An 18,196-nucleotide genomic window follows, 5' to 3' on the forward strand; every position below is an offset into this window, starting at 1 on the left:
TTCGTGCGCTGATAATATCATAGTGACTGAATGTATTCTTTTAGAGGCAAAGCTATAGTAAAATAGTAAACCTTGCATAGATAACTCAAGTTTCATTCATAATTTCAAAGGCTGATGCTAGAAATACTCGTATATTATCTATTTCAGCTGATAAGGCGGAACTCGTAGGGAGTGTTGCCGCTTTGGGTAGATAAGATCATTATTTTTTATATGTATCTACAACCTGTATAATATGTTTGGACAAATGTAGTAATGTATGGCCTTTTCAGTTTCGAGCTGACCTGCCTCTTGCCACAGTGAGTATTCTTTTGCAGGGTATTCAGACTTCGGTTTGTGTTGTGTATAGATTTGGTTGACTTACAAATATTCCCTTACAGAGGGGGCGACTTTATAGTTTGCCAATCGCTTTGACAAAACCCATTATTTTCGATTGCTCCAAAGGCCGGGCGGGGAGTAATTGTCTCGCGAGCATACTGCGGTGCCTAGTTAGTCCACGTGAACATGAACTCTTAATATAAGAGAATCATCCTAATAGTATGCACTACTTATAAGCACTGGCATTGGTTTGCAGCATGTAAAAATGTTAGGAGAAGTCTTCGAAAAGTTAAAGATATGACAGCCCAATATTATGCACCATATTTTCTCTCCCTCATCAGTTTTTCCAAATCTAAAATAAAATTGCATTGGCCTTCCTCACTCCCTCCACACTCTTCCTCGTGCAGTGTGCACCCTCTCGCGAAGGAAGGCGAGACAACAACTCGTTTCTAACTTTAATCAGGGAATTAGAGTGGAATCGGTTTTGCGGTTGGTTTGCTTTAACGGACGTATGAGTATTCATTACTTTAGCAGAAAAACATATTACATTACATATTATTTTTTATTCTCGATCTTATTTACTAATTAATGATATTATACTGATACTGCTATAGATATACTCTCACAAATGTACTAGTCGCTGCCTGGCTTGATTTATCTTGACCAGCCTAACACCTAAGAAGATCACAAAGACAGCTATGAGGCCAAAGCGGAGGCTCAACATTAACAGGTTGTCAAGGCTGTAGTACCGCATGAAAGGAACCTCCTCAATGTTCATGCGCATGTGTGAGACATCCTTGTGCCGTAGGGCATACTCCGTCCACCAGACGGCAGTCTCCAGGGGATTCATGGGCCGATCCTTAAAACACTGCGATAGCTCCTTAGCCTTGCGGGCATATCGTGGTTCCTCGAGCAAGGCGCGGATGGTGGTAGACAATGCCTCCACCGTTAGAGTGTTGATATCGAGGGTCTCGGCCACGCCGACAAAGTGCATGCGCTTCATGTTGCCGAACTGGTCGAAGAAGACGGGCAGTCCCAGCATGGGAACTCCGCTGTGAACCGCTTCTATGGTGCTGAGGAGTCCACCGTTGGTGATGAAGAGCTTGACATTTGGATGGGCCAGCACCTGACGCTGCGGCGACTGATTAATAATGTAGATGTTATCCGACCTATTGTCCGACGCCTCCACCTCTCGCTTCCAGACAATGCGCTGCTTGAGCTGGGAGAAAGTCTGCAGCAGCGTGTGCTGCATGCTCTCGGGCAGGAACCTCACCATGATCTCATTGCCCATCGAGAAGTAGATGACGCCGTGCTCGGCATCGTCGAGGAAGCGTTGCAGCTGCTCATCGCAAGGCTCCGGGGGCTCGCTGAGATGAAGTCCGGCCACCTCGATGATGTTGGGTACATTGGCTCTAACTCGGCCCATGCTGAAGTGATTGTTCATCAGGATCACTGAGAACCGGGCCCGCAGTTCGTTGAGCTTTTCGGGTGGATAGCCAAAGAACTGCTTCAATAGCTGCAGCTGACCCGGCCGGTAGATAAGCTGCTCTATGAGCTGTTCCTCGGTTATATAGAACCAGTTGTACCACCTGCTTAGAGGGGAGCGCTCCCAGGAATATCCTGCAGGTGAGATGGGCTCATAGACACTGGGTGAGGGATTGCCCGCCAGGTAGTCCACGGCCCAATTGATGCTTAGGGTCGACATGCCCATTATGGGTGCATTGTAAAATCCAGCCAGGCCGAAGAGGGCATCCATGTGCACCGTTTCCAAGGTGATTATGTCGAACTGTTCGCTTCTGTTCCGCAGCAACTGTTGGACTCCGTTGTCACTCAAAATCGCATAAGAGATGTTGTACAGAGCCCTAGAAGTCAGAAAGCTCTCTGACCATTTGCTTGAAAAATATTCCTTCATCTGATCTGACTCGATCACTTCTGCGGGAAAGTTGATTGTTCATCAGTACGATTCTCTTTTTTTTTGGTTTGGAAAGCTTACCAGTCGTTTGTAGATCCAGCAACGGCACGCGAATGTGACGGACTCCCTCGATGTCGGGCGGGAAATTCACTGGCGTCACCATCGTCACCTTGTGGCCCCGCTGGCTGAGGGCCCGCACCAAGGGATTGATAAGCTGGAAAGGCGAGGGAAACCGGTAAGGAAAAATTGCCAATATATTGGCCGCCAGTGCCTGCTCCAGGAAGAACAGTAGGGAAGGCACTAGCCAAGCACAGCCGATGCGCATTTTCACGTATTTTCCTCGTCGATTTCTGTTCCGTACATGTCGAAGCTACAAACTGAACTGAGTGGCAATCTTATCTCGAGTTCAGTGCTACCACTGAGAGGCACATTCGAATTACACGGCATAACAATAAATAAATTGATAACTGCTGATAACAGTGAAAAGAGAGAGTGATAGAGAAAAAATACCGATATCAGTTGCTTTTGCAGATTGAATAAACGTTCCGTAAAATTGCATTCAAAAAGTAGTTAAAAATTCCCTAAATAGTACCGGTGCTCCTACATTTGTCTCTTTTTAACAAGAATGAGCCATCTCACTCTAAATCCGATTTTTCATTATTTGTTTATATAGCCAGCTCTTTCCCACAACGGTCTTTCATAGATCGCATGCGCATAACTTTCCATCTATTGAGTTTTTCCAAATGAACTCCACTTACGGCCGCCAGTGGCTCTCACTTGTGCCTATTGGGGTTGGCTGTAAGTTGAGGACCAAGTTGTTGCTTTACCATAATAGTACTTTATGATGCCATCCTTCAGTAATGTACCATTAAACATCCCTGCTATAATAGTTCATTCTCTTACCATAATTCGAAACCGCTTGTGGCGTACTCTTACGCTATCCATTGGACGGATATCCATGACTTATAATTTTACTATAGACGGTCTAATATCTAAATCCGAATCACTAAGAATAAAGAAAACCATTTCCTCTTTCTTTTTCGAAATAAGTTCTTAAGTATACAAACATCTAAGTCTATAGGACTCTTAATTATTTATATTTAACAAAATATTCAGAATACAAAAACATATTTTTACCTTAACATATGCTACCTTCAATAAAGTCCTATACATGGGAGAAACCGGATTGTAAAATTATAATCAAATGCAGAAATGCAGAAAACGGAGCATCTTTCTTTATAGATGCTCTATTTTATTTAATGCAAATTTGTAGTCATATATTTTCCTTCCTTCTGTGTGTGTGAAATATGTATTATTTAAACGAAGGATAGCGAACACTATGTACGGCACGGTGTATTTCCATAACTATTTGTATAGACATAAGCGCCATGGACCGACATATAGGAACCAGAATTACTATTATTGTTTTGTATGTACGCATGTCTAATGATGTTCTGTGCGATCTATATATTTGAATACATACTACTTACATATACTAATATAGAAGCCATTAATGTATGTTGTTCTAAGTTGTATACATCTAACAGAAAATACATGCTTTAAGCTTGTTTTGTTTCGTCGATCGATCTTATCATTGTGATTGATAGTTCGATTTTCTACTGCAACTATTGGCAGCAAGAGCATATCCCCAAACGTATTCAGAGTTCTCAGTGAAAAAGAAATTTTGTTGTGTTAAATATTATTCAGACCTTCTATTTAATTGTACAATTGTATTTTGTTTTTGTGTGTTGTATAGATTACCGCTAACAAGAAAGGAAAGTATTATGCAGAAAGAATAACCCAAATAGACCATTTTACCAAGGGAAGGGCTGTCGAGCAACATGACAGCCAACAGGTGTAGTGTCGAACAGATCTAGTGCTTCTCTCTGCTTAAACAGCGTTGTTCTTCGATGGATGCTATTGGTTGAAATCCTTCAAAAGTATACATATCTGTTCCCTGTGGATTGTTTTCCAATGCATTTAACCTCCTGATAAATCGACCAGAATCTTTCGTTATCTGTCGAAACAAAGTTTAAGGCCAATCGCACGTATGGTCCTGCAAGAAAGTCGGGGTGTTTAAAGTTCCAAGTTTTACTGCCCCCAAGGTGGAGGTGTAAAATTGCACCGCTCTCCATTTTCCCGGGTACTTGTACAGGCCGAGATCTCGTAAATGCAACTGTGCGTTTTATATGTATTTTGACTATAACTCAAAGTGCATTTCCGCAGCGTAGCTATTTGCATTCTGCGGGAGAGTAGTGTGCCTCTTAAACATGCATGAGCTGCAGCAGCGGTGTGGCTGGAAGCCTAGAATGATGGAGTAGCGGAACCCGGGGGATGACTGCTGTGGCGCCCAATCAACGCTGTATCGGGGGACGCCACTGCAGGGACTGCAACGGGGCGACGGGACGATGGGGCATAGGAGTAGGCAGCCTCAAATTAACTTAACACTCATAAATCAGCGTTAACGGCAACCGCAAAAAGCGTTGCATAAAAAATGGTTATGGCTGGCTCCTCTTTTTCGGGCCTTTTTTTCGGCATGTTGCAGTTGTCCCTTTGACGTTTGCCACCGAATGGAGAGGGGCTGACAGGGTCTGTGGCAACAATGCATCGTTGCATTCCAAATAAACAGTTCTCGTAAAATGCGAGCGTTTGCATTGCAGAGTAGCACCCATTGTCAGAATCCCGGGAATATCAGACTAAGCAATCCCGATGACAGCAGGCCACGATGAACCAGACATTTCCAGTGGTGTATAATCTCTGCAAATCAGTGTTCCACAGAAGCTCTGACAGAAGGTTTCTCTGTAACAGGAATAGGCAGAAATTAAGCCGATCTGGGGAGGAGAGACTCTCATTTGCACTTTTCTCGCATACCCGATATCAAGACGTCGAAACTCTGCTGAAGTGCTCTCTTAAATGTTGGACATGCTCTGGGGGGTTACAGTTACTGTTTTGTTTTCCATTTTTCTGTTTGCCCTGTTCTCTGACAGGGTAACTGGCGGGCAATTTGGTTCGGTTGCCCAGAAATTGCTGCCGTCAATTTTGGTAATTAAATTGTAGTGCACAATTTGCCATCATTTTAATCGGCATCCAATCATCGTTCCGTAGTAATTTAGATGGATTTCAGATGGATGGATTTTTTCCCCAGACGACCCCGAATAATTGATCAGCGTTGGTGAGAGGCAGAGAGCCACTGCCCGGGAAAGAATAGAACAAAAAATATCACTCCAATGGCTGCTGAATGCATAATAAATAAGGTGAGCGACAGGCGTGTAAGCACTGCGCTTCCGATGCCTGCGATGAATGCGAGAGCGGAAATGTAAATGATATCAATGCGGTAACTCAAGCTGACATTATTTATGCACTTTTGATTTGGACCTCCGCGCGATGCAAAGAAATTCCCGGCACTAAATCACAATTGGCGCCAGCTGGCGATGACAAAACGCGAAGTCAAATGACAGCCCACTCCTTCTCCTTGTTTTCCTCCTTGGCAAACAAAACCTCAGCAACAGCTGGGCATTTACTTTTTAGAGTCGGACTTCGGTGGGTTTTTCTTCGCTTTTTGTGCAGTAATGGCTGCCATTGAGGAGTATCTGCCATAATTTATGCACTCAAACGCCACCGGAAAGCGGAAACGCAGCCGGAAGCTGTCTAATTATTCAGCGGCAGTTGGTTAATAGAGTGGCCCGTCTCTGACTTGTCGACGCTTCTGTTTCGGTGCGTATTTTGCATGTTTACTGAGTGATCCCTTTGCCAACTGTTGCTCGGGACGGGGGCTGGGCCCAGCTTTTAATTATCTTAATGGGCCAATGCGGCGAATGCGCGATATTGACTTTTAGCCTTGTGGCAAAGGCTGCCTCTGTCGCACACACACATCGTGGAGTACGCGATGGCGGGCGGGGAGCAGGGGCGGGACATCTGTCACATTGCATCTAGCGCAAAACAATAAAACGCTTGCCAACCTATCCCGGCAGGTGTCGCTGCCGTGATAATGTCAACAGCGGAAACAATAAAAGCCGCAGTTGTCTTTTACTCTTGCTGCGGGCTCTGCGCTGCCACGGATGGAGGCAGCACCAGTAGCAATAGCAGCAGGTGGGAGTGTCTCCTGAAGACGAAGATAGCGGTTGACAGGGGCATGAATGGTGCTGGTGGTGGCTTCGAGTGTAGGGCTCTGTGTTCTCTGTTGTTTAATGTGCCGTTGCCCTTTTCCTTTTCCTAATAAATAGAATATGAAGCACTGGCATGGGAATGAGATGTGTGTACGTACTACGTATCAAGCAATCCTATTAGGACCTGTCTGCCCTTCCCTTTTCTTCAAATTGTTTGCCTTTACTTTTAATTTCCGTTTGCGCCTAAAAGTTGTCAAAGGGTTTGGTTTGGTTTCCTTTCAACTCAAGTGCTGCCTTCGTCTTTAGATCAACCTTCACAAAAGTTGGCCAAGGGGAGTCGTGCTCCCTGTTCGACCCACATAAATTCAAGCAGCTTCACACGCCGCTGACAAGCGTCAGACTCGATAAATTACATTTCGTTGAGGGCCCGCCCGCCTGTCTGCCTGTCCGTCTGTTCTCTACTGCGGCTTCATAAATTGATGCTGGTCCTCTGACTGGCCACGGCCTTGAACCGCCACCCGGGTGCTCTTTTCATCGTGCAGATGCCACTCGTGGGCCACTGCTGTCCGCTTCAGATGTTCTCGAGTGTGGCCAATGCAACTTTAGCTGCGTTTCGGGTCTGGGTCTGGGTCTTGTGTTTGTGTTGCGTTCTGTTGTGTGGCATGCCGCAAAAGTTCCGCCCCCTTCATGGTGCGTCCCTGGCGAAGGCAAAATTAAAATTTATATGTCAAGCAGGCACAAGCAGAGCAGAAAGTTCTGCACCAACTTTGCGGTCTAAGGCCGGAGCTGGCAGTAAAGCAGCTAACTTTTGTGCCACATTGAGCGCAATAATACTAACAATAACAGTATTACCAGAGGCTCCCTCCACCCACAACCCACACGGCGGCTGTGCAATTCCTTCAGCTCCACCTCCACCCCCTCCCAATCCAGCAGATCCAACAATTTCACATGCCAGAGTACAAGGATAATGCAAAGTAATGCAATATTCACCACAGGAAAGTCAGGATGGGCTGCCACTGCCCCCGGAGGCTCATTTTGCTGCTCTCGTTATTATGACTATTTTCATGGCCAGGCAAACGGAATACAAATGCAAATGCAAACGCATATCCAAATGAAAATGCAAATGCGATCTTCAGTGGGCTTTAAGTGTCAGCTGCGGTTCTGCTCTTTGTCCTGGTTTCGGCCTGCCAGGTCCACAAATCCCAATTAGCCACCCGAAAAACTCCAGTGGGACAAACTGCGCTATGGTATCTCGGAGGGAGCTAGTGCATTCTCTACTGGCTGACTTTTATGAGCATAAGCACAGCCAATAAAACGCTCAACCTCATGCGATTATCGCCTTTGCTCCCCGAGCAGCCAGGGCACCGAAAACAGCTAGAGCTGCCAAAAGGATGGGATGCTTGGATGGGAGGGATGAGTGTTGTTGCTCTCAACTGCAATTGCAGCTCTCTTGGCCCGTTCTTTCGGGTCCTTGCTAGCTTTTAAGCGTTCAAATATTTATAAAGCGAAAAATGTTATGTTGACGCGCTGGCGGCCATTTCAAAAGGAGGTACAGGGACATGAAAGCCATGGAAGCAGAACTGACTAAATGGAGTTCAAGTTAAGTGCTGAAAATTAGATGAAATGCTGGGTAAAATTGGCCTTTGCCCGATTTAGCGTGTGGCCATAAACAGGGGCAGTCATAACCATTTCCAACTGTATCTATCTGTCTGTCTGAATAGGACCCATGAAATGGGTTTTACTTTGAGGATAGCCAACTGATGGAATTCAAATGTATTTCTTAAAGTTATCACCACTAAAACTAGTTTAACGATTGACTTGGAAGCTATTCATCTTGGTTTCTACTTGAAGTAATGTATTTCGCAATGTTCTACATTATTATTTATACCATGCATTATGCTCGCGCCCCTTCTTTCCCTTCTTTGGTATAGACACACGCATTGTTATACATTTTAATCAAGGCTGTCGTGTATAATTCCAAAATGCAGCCACAGAAACCAAGAGCGCTCGGAAAATTTCACATCAAGTAAAGAAGATGCCAGAAAACAGAGGCAGATGCGGCGACAGCAACAAAGCCCGTATGTATTCTAAATATTGCACATACGCCGCGTGGCTCAGACAGAGACAGAGGCAGAGGGAAATGGCTAACCAAAGGAGTATGTGGACTTTAACTAACTGACTATGACTGCAGACAGTGTCAGCGTTGCGGCATTAAGACCTCAGCAGAAATGATTACATGCCTGTTTAGATTTGTCAGTCAGGGGAGAGACAGCGAGGCGAAGAGAGGCGAAGCAGAGCAGACCTAGCTCATGTACTTTCCACTTGATAAATGATCAAATTAAGCATCGCATACAGACAGCCGACCTACATGGCAGCCCCCAAAATCCCCGACCAGCCCGGGGAGAGGGGAGCCTGCAAGTGGCAGCGAAGACTTGCAGCAGCTGCTTTAAACTTCTGCTCGGCATTGTCTTGTGCCACACAACACTTTCGCTCCACGCTCCAAGCTCCACGCTCCATGGAAAACGAAAGAAAAATAATACGGCCAGCCATTGGACAGTCTTCCGCCTTCGAGACTGCACCTCCTTTCTGCTTGATATGCTCTGCATGTCTTCTGCTTTTGCTGCTGTTGCAACCTGCTTTACTTTTGCGGCATCTTGCTGCTTACTTTATGTGGCTGCTTGTGCGCGGCCTGCCCCATGAACAGTCCCGTTCCTCCTCTCCAGTCACTCCTCTCACACAGAGATAAAATAACGCGCATCATGTTGGCTGGCACTAAACTATTTGGAAAAATCGTGCACGTTTTCATTTAGCTGAGTGCACGCGGCTGCCAGAGTTGCCAGCCAGCCTGCCAGCCCGACCAACCGGAAGTCTATGCTGCGGCAAGTCCTCCTGCAGCTGCAGCTGCTCCTTCTCCTGCCACTGCCACTCCCAACAGATGCAAATGCAAGTTACTCGCCTTTTATCGAGATTTATGGTAAATATTTTTTGGTCAAAATATGCAACACATAAATTCACTTTCAACTTGTGTGGAATCCACACACCGCCTTCTGTTTATTAGCCAAGCCTTGACCCTGAGAGACATTCGCTCCATGGTTCTGTGCAACAGTGTCGTCAACGTCTCCAATCTAATTGTTTTCCTGGACACACAATTTGGGTCAGCAATTTGCCTTTGGGCTCTCCAGCAAAACTAATTGCAATAATTAGGCCAGAGCTGGCAATTTTAATCACTGGCATTGTCTGGCCAAACACTCGACTAGGTCCTGCCGGGACATGTGACAATTCACATACAAATAATTGCAATTGAAACGCTTAGTCTAGCTCTCTCTGATGCCTCATGTAGTCATTAGAATATTCATGTGTTTTGCCAAGTGATTGGCTCGTCAAAATTCACTGAATTGACTCATTTGGAATGAGTACTCTAACAGGTTTAATTGAATTTGCTGCATTTGATGGCGGTTAAAAGCTGTTCCCATTTGGTTTAGCAATTTGCTTTATTCTGGCTTATAATTTCTCTGGCGTTATTAACTATATTAAACTGCCTCCATTTTCTCTAATAAATAATTCGAACGTTTTATTTACTCCTTTTGCAGCTGCAAAATATTTCACTCTGCCAAAGCTGTGGATGAAATCTGAGAGCGCTACAGAAACAGTCATCCAACATTTCTTTTGATATATGTACAATAAGAGGCTATATTGCCTTGGAGGAAAGATATGTATCGGAATATGTCTTGCTTGGAATTAGAAGACAGAATCATAGTTGATGGTTAACTATTGGTAGTCCTTCGGTTGTATGTTAAACCTTCTAAATTATTGCAAGCACAGGAACATAGGGACTATAATTATCAGGCCTTATCATATAACTGCCATAGGGACAAGGGTATCTAAAACTTCCACTTCAAACTATTTCCTCCTTGTTTCTCACTGGGGGCGTGTGTGTGTGTGTGCACTGCGGTTGTCTGGAAATATGAGCTAACTGCCTGCTGTTGAATTTATTTGCGGTTTCACCGCGACACGCCTCCTCCCCGGTACCGGCGCCTGGGTAGCACATGAGCAGCGTATATGCATGTGCAGTAGCGGAGTGGCAGGAGGTGAGTGCTCCTTTTGGCCACTGGCGTTGACAGTTTGTTGCCATTTGTGCTGCTGAAAAATGCGCTGCCTTAAACACAGGGCATAAATTTAATCTGCCACAACACAACATCGGCCGCAGGCGAAAATTTAATTTTCGCCTTCCCCCCACCATTTTTGTTTCCTGCTCACGCTCTATTAGTCTAGCCTTGTACGGGGGCACAGAGTGGGGCGGGGCGTTTTGAAAAGTTGCACATTATAAAAACAATTTTGGCAAGTTGGGAGTTGATTCAATTTTTGTTAGCAAAACTTTTCCCAGATCCCCGGAAAACGCCGGCGAGCGTCTCAGAAAAGTTGTGTAACAGGAAGGCAGTGAAACCAATTAATTGCAGTTGCCAGGCGGGGTTTCTCTATAAGGTTTATGGATACATATATCAATTACGATGTTCAGCCATTAATCATTCTTTTTGCCAGCTAAACGTAAAACATACAGTTTATATTTAATTATGTATTAAATTCAATATGCAAACACGTTTCTCTTGTTTGCATTTTAATTATGTAAGTGGTAGGACTCTCACTCACACAAACACACACACAAACCTGGAGGCTGCCGTCCTTAAGCGCATTACGTGCGTCTGGCACGCTCCGCCCCGGACTGATTGCAGTCATGCTGACATTTTAAATGCACATTTGGCCCGGCTTTGCTCTCGCATAATGTGCATATATCACAAAAATTTGGCCACACGTTGACATGTGCAAATATTTCAACCGCAGCGGAAACACTACCTCCATTCTGCGCACATATATGGAGGAATATGCCGCCAGGGCTTAGGGCTGTGTAGGTGTCGTTGTTATAACTTCCAATCGGTAGGCATACAAATTCCTAAAGCACTCACAGGCCTGGTGGACCTTAATGTCGGTACCGGTGCCTCCCAGTGCGTGTCATTGCCTATGGGGCGTATACGCAACATTCCATTCGCGGCTCGCAACCTACTGACATGAACTGCCTGGTGGCTTAATTACAAAATGTACCCTTTGGGATGGGGAAAACTTTACAGATTGTAGATTGATGAATCGTGTTGGCGAGCATTGAAATTCCTTAATTAAGAGACCTTCAATTTGGTGCAAGCCGAATGATATGGCTGTGGGCCCATAGGAAGGATCGTTTCATATCGCCATTAAAGATTTATGGCCAGGGAATGTATCTGTCATTAGGGATTCCCTTTGTTCTCCGGCGAAACAAAGAAACAAAGAATCTCGCCTGTCGGCTTCTTATCTGAATGTTTGTCTGTTGATTCAGCCTGGATGGTCGCCTTTGAATGGCTTAGTTTCTCGTTCGCCTTTGTCCAGAGGCTGTTGCCGGCCTCTATGTTTTGGCCGGCTTAGAGTGTAAGAGGCAAATAATCCTTTAAGGCAATTAGCTGGCAAATCAATGCTCTCTGTCAGCAACTATCGGACGAATCAGCGACCCAGACCGGATGCGGACCAAGTTAATTTGATTTATGCTCTGCTAATTGGATGGTCGTCCTGCGTGGGGCAAAAGTGTGAGCCAGGAAAATATGCCAGCGGAGAGGCAACATTAATCCCCTAATAAAAGCATGAAAGTATTATGTGTAAACACGCACATAAGCACGCCAACACACACAAACACAGAGACGACCTCACACAGATGCTTAAATACACAAACAGCGAAAAACGTTGGGAAAATGTTGGGACAGGGAAAACCGTGCTTGAACTGACACTGGAGTTTGTTCCTGTACCGTGCTGCAACTGGCAAAGTGTCCGGGCCCGTCCTTGACTCAAAAACATTAAATATAATTAGAGTTGCGCTGCACCCTGCCACAGATGCAGCCAGACACGCAGGAGGCACCTTTGTAGCTGGGCACCAGCAGCAGAACTAGCATCTGTAAATGTAACCAGCAACAAACTCGTATTCGTCTCGTACTCCCCTCTCTCCTTTTAAGGCATTTATTACACTTTCATTTACTGTAACTTTTTAGGAAATGTTAGCAGATTTAAAAACTGCAAGTATGTCATACAATACGATACAGTACAATACTCTCCTAACGAATGCAGAGCTAATCCTGAGGATAGCTTCCCAGAAGCTAAACATCAGATTGCATCAGATTGGTGGCCATCAACAAGTCAGCACATGGAGGGCCAAAAGGAAGCGAAGGAACAGTGTTGAAGTAAAATCAATGAAGACAATTGGTACTTTACCCAGGAGTAAACCATACGACGACAAGGACCCTCCACTCCTGCTCGCACTCCGGAGAGCCTGGCAGGACACAAATGGAATGACTGACAAATGCACTTATCTACGAGCAAGCCGAGCAAGTTGGCCGAAGCTTTTGGGATTTGCATACGCAATAAGCCAACAAGGAAATATACCAAACCAAAAAAAAAACACACACACACAAAAGACAACAAAAATTCCAGAAAAAAAAAATAAAATGAAATAAAACTAAAATCCCCAGAAGTCCTTAAATACAACAATAACAAATGCACTGCAGATCAATCTGTAACTCCCCATTCCCCTCTCTGCGGTTGCTGAAAAGTGTGCTACGAAATTTGAGTGATTGAAATTTGTTTGATTAGAAAATAAGCAAACATCCATCTCTGGATTGGGTCTCCACTGAACCAGACAATGTGTGTGTGTGCTCGAGGCCAAATTGTGCAATATTTATTGTGCTTTAAGTGCACATATACGACACACAAAAACACACAATAAATAAATATATATGGACACAGTAATGTGTAATTCTGTTCTTGTGAATGGAAAGTCCTGCACATAATAAACAACTGCGAAAGCAATGCAGCACGCTACACTCAAAGCAGTCGAAGGAGAGGCGTCGTTGGAAGGGTGAGGAGGTTCTCGCATATTTTTAATAAAAGCAAAATCATCACAAAAGCTCTGGGGAAATGTTGGTTATATTAAAGCGAGCAAAGGGGCAGCTTCGGCCAAGTAAACAGAGCCAGCCCGCGGCAAGCCCAGGATGGAACACAAGTCTGAGGCAGAGGCAGAGGCAGAGGCAGAGGCAAAGGCAGTGGCAGAAGGCAGGCCAAGAAAAATGAGAAAAAATACAATAAAAATTACTGAACCGAATACATCATAATGTTTATGTCAAAAATGAACAGCAGCAACAGCAACAACAACAACATAAAAGCGCCAAGCCACGGCATGCCAGAAGGCCAGGCCAAGGAGCTCGGCCATCCAGCTGGCCAGGCCAAGATGCATTTCCTGTCCCCAGGCTGAGGGCAGTCGGTTGTGGTCTTTGTTCCACGGAGCGGCAGCCACGACCGGCCTCCCAGTTAGATGTTGTGGCCCACTCTGAAAGGGATATGTTCAACATGCACCCACACTACATAATTGTGCTGGTTGCTGGTTGCTGTTGCTGGGCAGCATCAAAATTGATTATGGGGCAGCTGGGGCAGCCAAGGTATGTGTGTGTGTGTGTGTTTGGGGAATCCAGCACTAGCAAAGCAGCAAACTGTGCTGCCAAGACGGAATAGTGAAGTCTGTTGCCTCAACTGCCCTGCATTCGGGTTTATTTTCTACATAAACTTTTCTCAACGAGCAAAAGCCAGTCTCTTACAAGGTTTTCTTTCCCATCGACTGGCAGGCCGCTTAAAGGGCACCTTCAGACCTTTTATGGGAGCTGCAATTAAAGCTTCCCATGTAACCCACACTGACAGTCTGCCTCAACTTGGCTGTTGCAGCCACCTTGAATATTTTGTTGCACCTTCCTCCACTCGACTGCGAACAGCAGCAGCAACATTATGACAGGAGCAGAAACAGGAGCAGGAGGAGGAGCAGAGCATAGCTTTTAGCTGCTAAAAATGGCATCTCATAATTACGAGTTGCAGGTTGAGTTTTTGATACCCAATGAAAGATAAGCAGCTATGTTGGGTCGAATTATGGCGCTTATACTCCCACTTGCGATTTATAAAGGAGAAGCTGAAAGGGCGGACGAAGAAATGGTGTAAGCCATTTGGTTTTGTCTAAAAGGTCTGTTCTTTCGTAGAATAAGTAACTTCCAAGTCATCTTTAGCTGCTGCTTAATTATATTATATTAATTAATTAATATTAAATTATTTAATTAATTAATTATATTAATTATATATTTATAAATATTTCCTACGCATCTGTTCTTCAGCCCAGTGGGTATCAGCAAGTCCGCACATCTAACATGTCATCATTACTATGCCGTTTTCCGACGCCTGCCATTAGGAAACCTGCTCGACAAGCATGGGAGATGTCCCACCTCCACCTCCACTCTCACCCAGCCCCACATGGCTGGCCACCAAGTGTCATAGGGAAGTGCGCTAAAAAAAAACAAAAAAAAAACAGCATTTGTAGCGGCATTTCTGTTCTGTGTATTATTTCAGTGTTTTTCATTTCCTACTCCGGCAAAACGCCGCAAAGCGACCGAGTGCGCACTTCATTCACACTCGATGCGTTCTGCCACTGCCACAGCCCGAGGCGACGGTTGCCGTTACAGGTGCAGAATGGAACAAAAAAAAAATATAAATGGAAAAAAAAAAACGAAACAACTTCACTCCACTCGGAGCCAGGGCTGGCAGTCGCTTGCTGCTGTTTTCATGGCAAAATATTTACGATTTGGCATGTAAAGTGGCGTTTCTTGTGCACTTTTCCGGCAAATTCGCACTCCAAACTGGATGGGGCAGGATTTAAAAGCCTCCACATCCAGAAGCGCCAAGCCTTTGTTTGCACTGCAATCCTTTTAATGCTTGCCTCAAGCGTTTGGATTGTGCCTTTGTCAGAGCGGAGTATTTGAGGTTTAGCCTCGAAAGTTGATTAAAATATTCGATTTGATTCCTTGCATTTGCCATTTGCCATTTGCCTGATTGCACATATCATGGCAATCATATTTATTTCTATATAAAAAATTCCATCCCATCATCGTTGACATCTCTGCTGAGTCCCTAGGTCCCCATTGACCGGATACGGCCACGGGGCCGTGGGCCGTGGGGTGGGATGGTGCCATGGTGTCCTTGGGCTGTCTTGTGCCTCCGCTGTGTCACTGTCCCCGGCGCATTTTTCTCCGGCGCTCGCCTGTCAATTTGTCTTTTCATTTCTCTCTTCTGCTCTGCTCTGCTCTGTTCTGTTCTGCTTGGTGCTGCTCAGCTCTGTTTCTGCTTCCCAGGCTCCCAGCCTGCCACTTATTTCCTGTCGCTGCCGTTGAATGCATTTTTAATTGGCTTCAAATTTCCAGCAGCCCCGAGTAAGACGAGACACAGAGAAAATAAAATGAAATTGAATTTTATTATTAAACACTCGGCTGTAGCGTGCAATCAGCCTTGGAATTGAATGTAAAGCTGAGAAAAACGAAGAAGAAAATGCAATGCAATGTAATGCAAGAGTCTATTTGATATCGAGTAATTGCCGTGGGACTATCAACGAAACCTGCAGAAAAAACACGGTTGTTCATCATAATTTAGCACACAGCTTCTCCTGATTTGGTCTCGCCTCAGCTGAGAAAGTTTCCCAAGCAAAGGAAAATCTCTCAACTTTGCCCGGAAAAGAAAAGTGTTCGGCATCCCTCTCTGTCCGGTTCTTTAAAATCGCACTTTGTACCACTTTCGGAGCGTTTATTGATTTCAATGATGGCCCCAAAATGCTACGTAAGTGGGGCGGCAGGCGGTCCTTCGGCCAATTGAAGGAGGGTACGATGGGCTGCACAGGCGGGGCAGACGTGGAAGACGGGGAAGGCTGTCAAGGTGAAAACGAGCAGAAGGCCTTGACATTTTGTGCCTGTCTGTCGGATTGCGTATCATGAGTGCTTGCTTGTCCAAGTATTTAATTAAAATGAAACGCAATCATATGGATACACCAACATCCACGCACATCCATGCACATCCATAGAGGACACACTTAATCCATCTGCACTTCTGGGGAATACCGTTCGTGCTGCATTTTGCGGCAATAAATTCACAGCCAACTGCGTGCGATGCTAAAACAAACTACTAACTAACACACACACACACACACACACACACAGATACACACGGATGCAAATATGCATATACTCACACACACCTGGGGCGCATCTGATCTCCTTGGGGGGTCTGCGTCGCCCCACTCTCTGGTGCCAGCGACGAGGCTCTGCACATTTTTGTTACCAAGATTTTAACTGTCAGCAAGTTGGGCGACTTAATTTGAATTTACGGCACCGCCAGGGGCGTACTCGTTCTGACTCTTTACCACCACACTATTTCTAACCCTCTCTTCCTCGCTCTCTTTCTGTCTCTCTCTCTCACTCTGTCTCTCTCTCTCTCTCTCTGGGGTAGCCGAGCTATTATTTTTCACAAACAGTATTAAATAGTGAGTGCAGTAGTGGCTGCTCCTGCGGCTGCTCCTGCTGCTGCTCTCCAGGTTGCAGTTCCGTGTCCAAGTGTACGTGTGTTGGTGCCTGCGGCCCTCTGTAACAGTGTGTGTGTGTGCTAGTGGTGTGTTTGTGTGTGTGTGTGTCGGTTGTGGGTGACAATAATATTCAAATTCTACTTTGTTGCAGCGCCCAGCACAACGGGCACTGGGCATGGCAGTGACACTTTTACACTCAATATATCTGCCTAGGAAGTCGCCACTCGCCTGCTTACCCCCGTAACATACACTCAAAAAAAGAAGGAAACTCTTACGACACGAAAAAGCGGTATCCCCGAGGAAAATCGGTTGGGGTTTGGCCCGATATTTTAAATAAGCCTCAAATCCTCTATTAACTTTTTCGTGGTTAATGAACCTATTATTATTATGATAGTTTAATTGTTAAGTTTGGACTGTTCAAATAAATTGGAACGATAACGGCATGACAGACCTACATATAACTGGGTAAGTAAATATCGGATCACAACAATGTGGAGCAACTGAGCATCATCGACAGTCTCACTAAATGATCAATTAATGGATAATCTTTACAGGTGTACATATATAAATATGTGATTGAATAATTTCTCAATCAATTTGAAGTTTTCCCGTGCCCATAATAGATATATATTGTTGTTTTTATTTTACAAAGTTTAGGAAAGTGTACCGTACACGTTGACAGAAGCTCGTTTTACGTTATTAGCAAACCAGTTGGAGTGGAAAAGGTATTGGCCATGGGGATATGGGAGAACTTCCGTGAATTGCTTGTTAATATAGTCGGCAGACAGCTTATCCACCACCAGATCATGCTGGAGGAAACCAAATTTGCAGAGTAAGATAATATGTTGCATGTATACTTACATCGAAGGGGCAGGTATGATTCATGTTAGAGTGTGCGCTAAAAAGACTATGAAACCAACCAAACACTGGGTTCGATTTAGGATATTTTAATATTTTACAGGCATCCACGGTGATATTGTAGAGGAAAGGCTTATAGCCATTGAATCGCTTGAGCAGGGAAAAGTTTACCTAGAACAGGTGAGAGATCACAACAACTTGAAAAATACTCAAATTTGACTCTATAATCATACTTTCACTTGTCTAATGGGAATTTTATACAAATTCACTTTTAGCGACATGTACTTGTATGTCCGATTCACCGACTTTAGATAGCAATACTCAAAATTGCAGAATTCCTTGTCCAATGAAGTGCAATTGATATTTTTGTAGCAATTTAGGAAATGCGCTAGTAATTCAGAGGATTTTAATGTCGATTCAAAGGATACCCACTCCCCTGACTAGGTAAAGGAACACATTGAGCCGAAGCAGGTAAATGTACGTAGGGTTCATCATGAACACAAGTGAAACTATGGTGATATTTGCTCGCTTCGTGGATACGGCATGGTTACCCAT

The 18,196-nt window shown here is 44.8% G+C and overlaps 2 protein-coding genes across 2 annotated transcripts; both read right to left on the reverse strand.

Moving 5' to 3' along the window:
* Window positions 1-887: 887 nt before the first annotated feature.
* LOC6595103 (2-hydroxyacylsphingosine 1-beta-galactosyltransferase) lies at window positions 888-2,552 on the reverse strand. The gene is made up of 2 exons (XM_002020141.2): window positions 2,309-2,552; window positions 888-2,247 (listed from the first exon to the last, which is right to left on the reverse strand). The coding sequence occupies exons 1-2, from the start codon at window positions 2,550-2,552 to the stop codon at window positions 938-940; spliced, it is 1,554 nt and encodes a 517-aa protein (XP_002020177.1). The 3' UTR covers window positions 888-937.
* Window positions 2,553-17,436: 14,884 nt separating this feature from the next.
* LOC113564899 lies at window positions 17,437-18,196 on the reverse strand. The gene is made up of 4 exons (XM_026984189.1): window positions 18,193-18,196; window positions 17,875-18,029; window positions 17,645-17,812; window positions 17,437-17,592 (listed from the first exon to the last, which is right to left on the reverse strand). The coding sequence occupies exons 1-4, from the start codon at window positions 18,194-18,196 to the stop codon at window positions 17,437-17,439; spliced, it is 483 nt and encodes a 160-aa protein (XP_026839990.1).

This window comes from Drosophila persimilis, unplaced genomic scaffold (genome assembly GCF_003286085.1).
Source record: "Drosophila persimilis strain 14011-0111.01,24,50 unplaced genomic scaffold, DperRS2 tig00000000-arrow-pilon, whole genome shotgun sequence".
NCBI lineage: Eukaryota > Metazoa > Arthropoda > Insecta > Diptera > Drosophilidae > Drosophila > Drosophila persimilis.

What these genes read in the sequence shown, in the direction of transcription:
- LOC6595103 (XM_002020141.2), bottom strand. Translation starts at nt 2,552, where the DNA reads ATGCGCATCGGCTGTGCTTGGCTAGTGCCTTCCCTACTGTTCTTCCTG. An exon ending in GCTGGATCTACAAACGACTG is followed by an intron (nt 2,248 to 2,308) that starts GTAAGCTTTCCA and finishes ACTTTCCCGCAG; the next exon opens with AAGTGATCGAGTCAGATCAG.
- LOC113564899 (XM_026984189.1), bottom strand. An exon ending in TTCCCATTAGACAAGTGAAA is followed by an intron (nt 17,813 to 17,874) that starts GTATGATTATAG and finishes CACCTGTTCTAG; the next exon opens with GTAAACTTTTCCCTGCTCAA. An exon ending in ATCATACCTGCCCCTTCGAT is followed by an intron (nt 17,593 to 17,644) that starts GTAAGTATACAT and finishes GGTTTCCTCCAG; the next exon opens with CATGATCTGGTGGTGGATAA.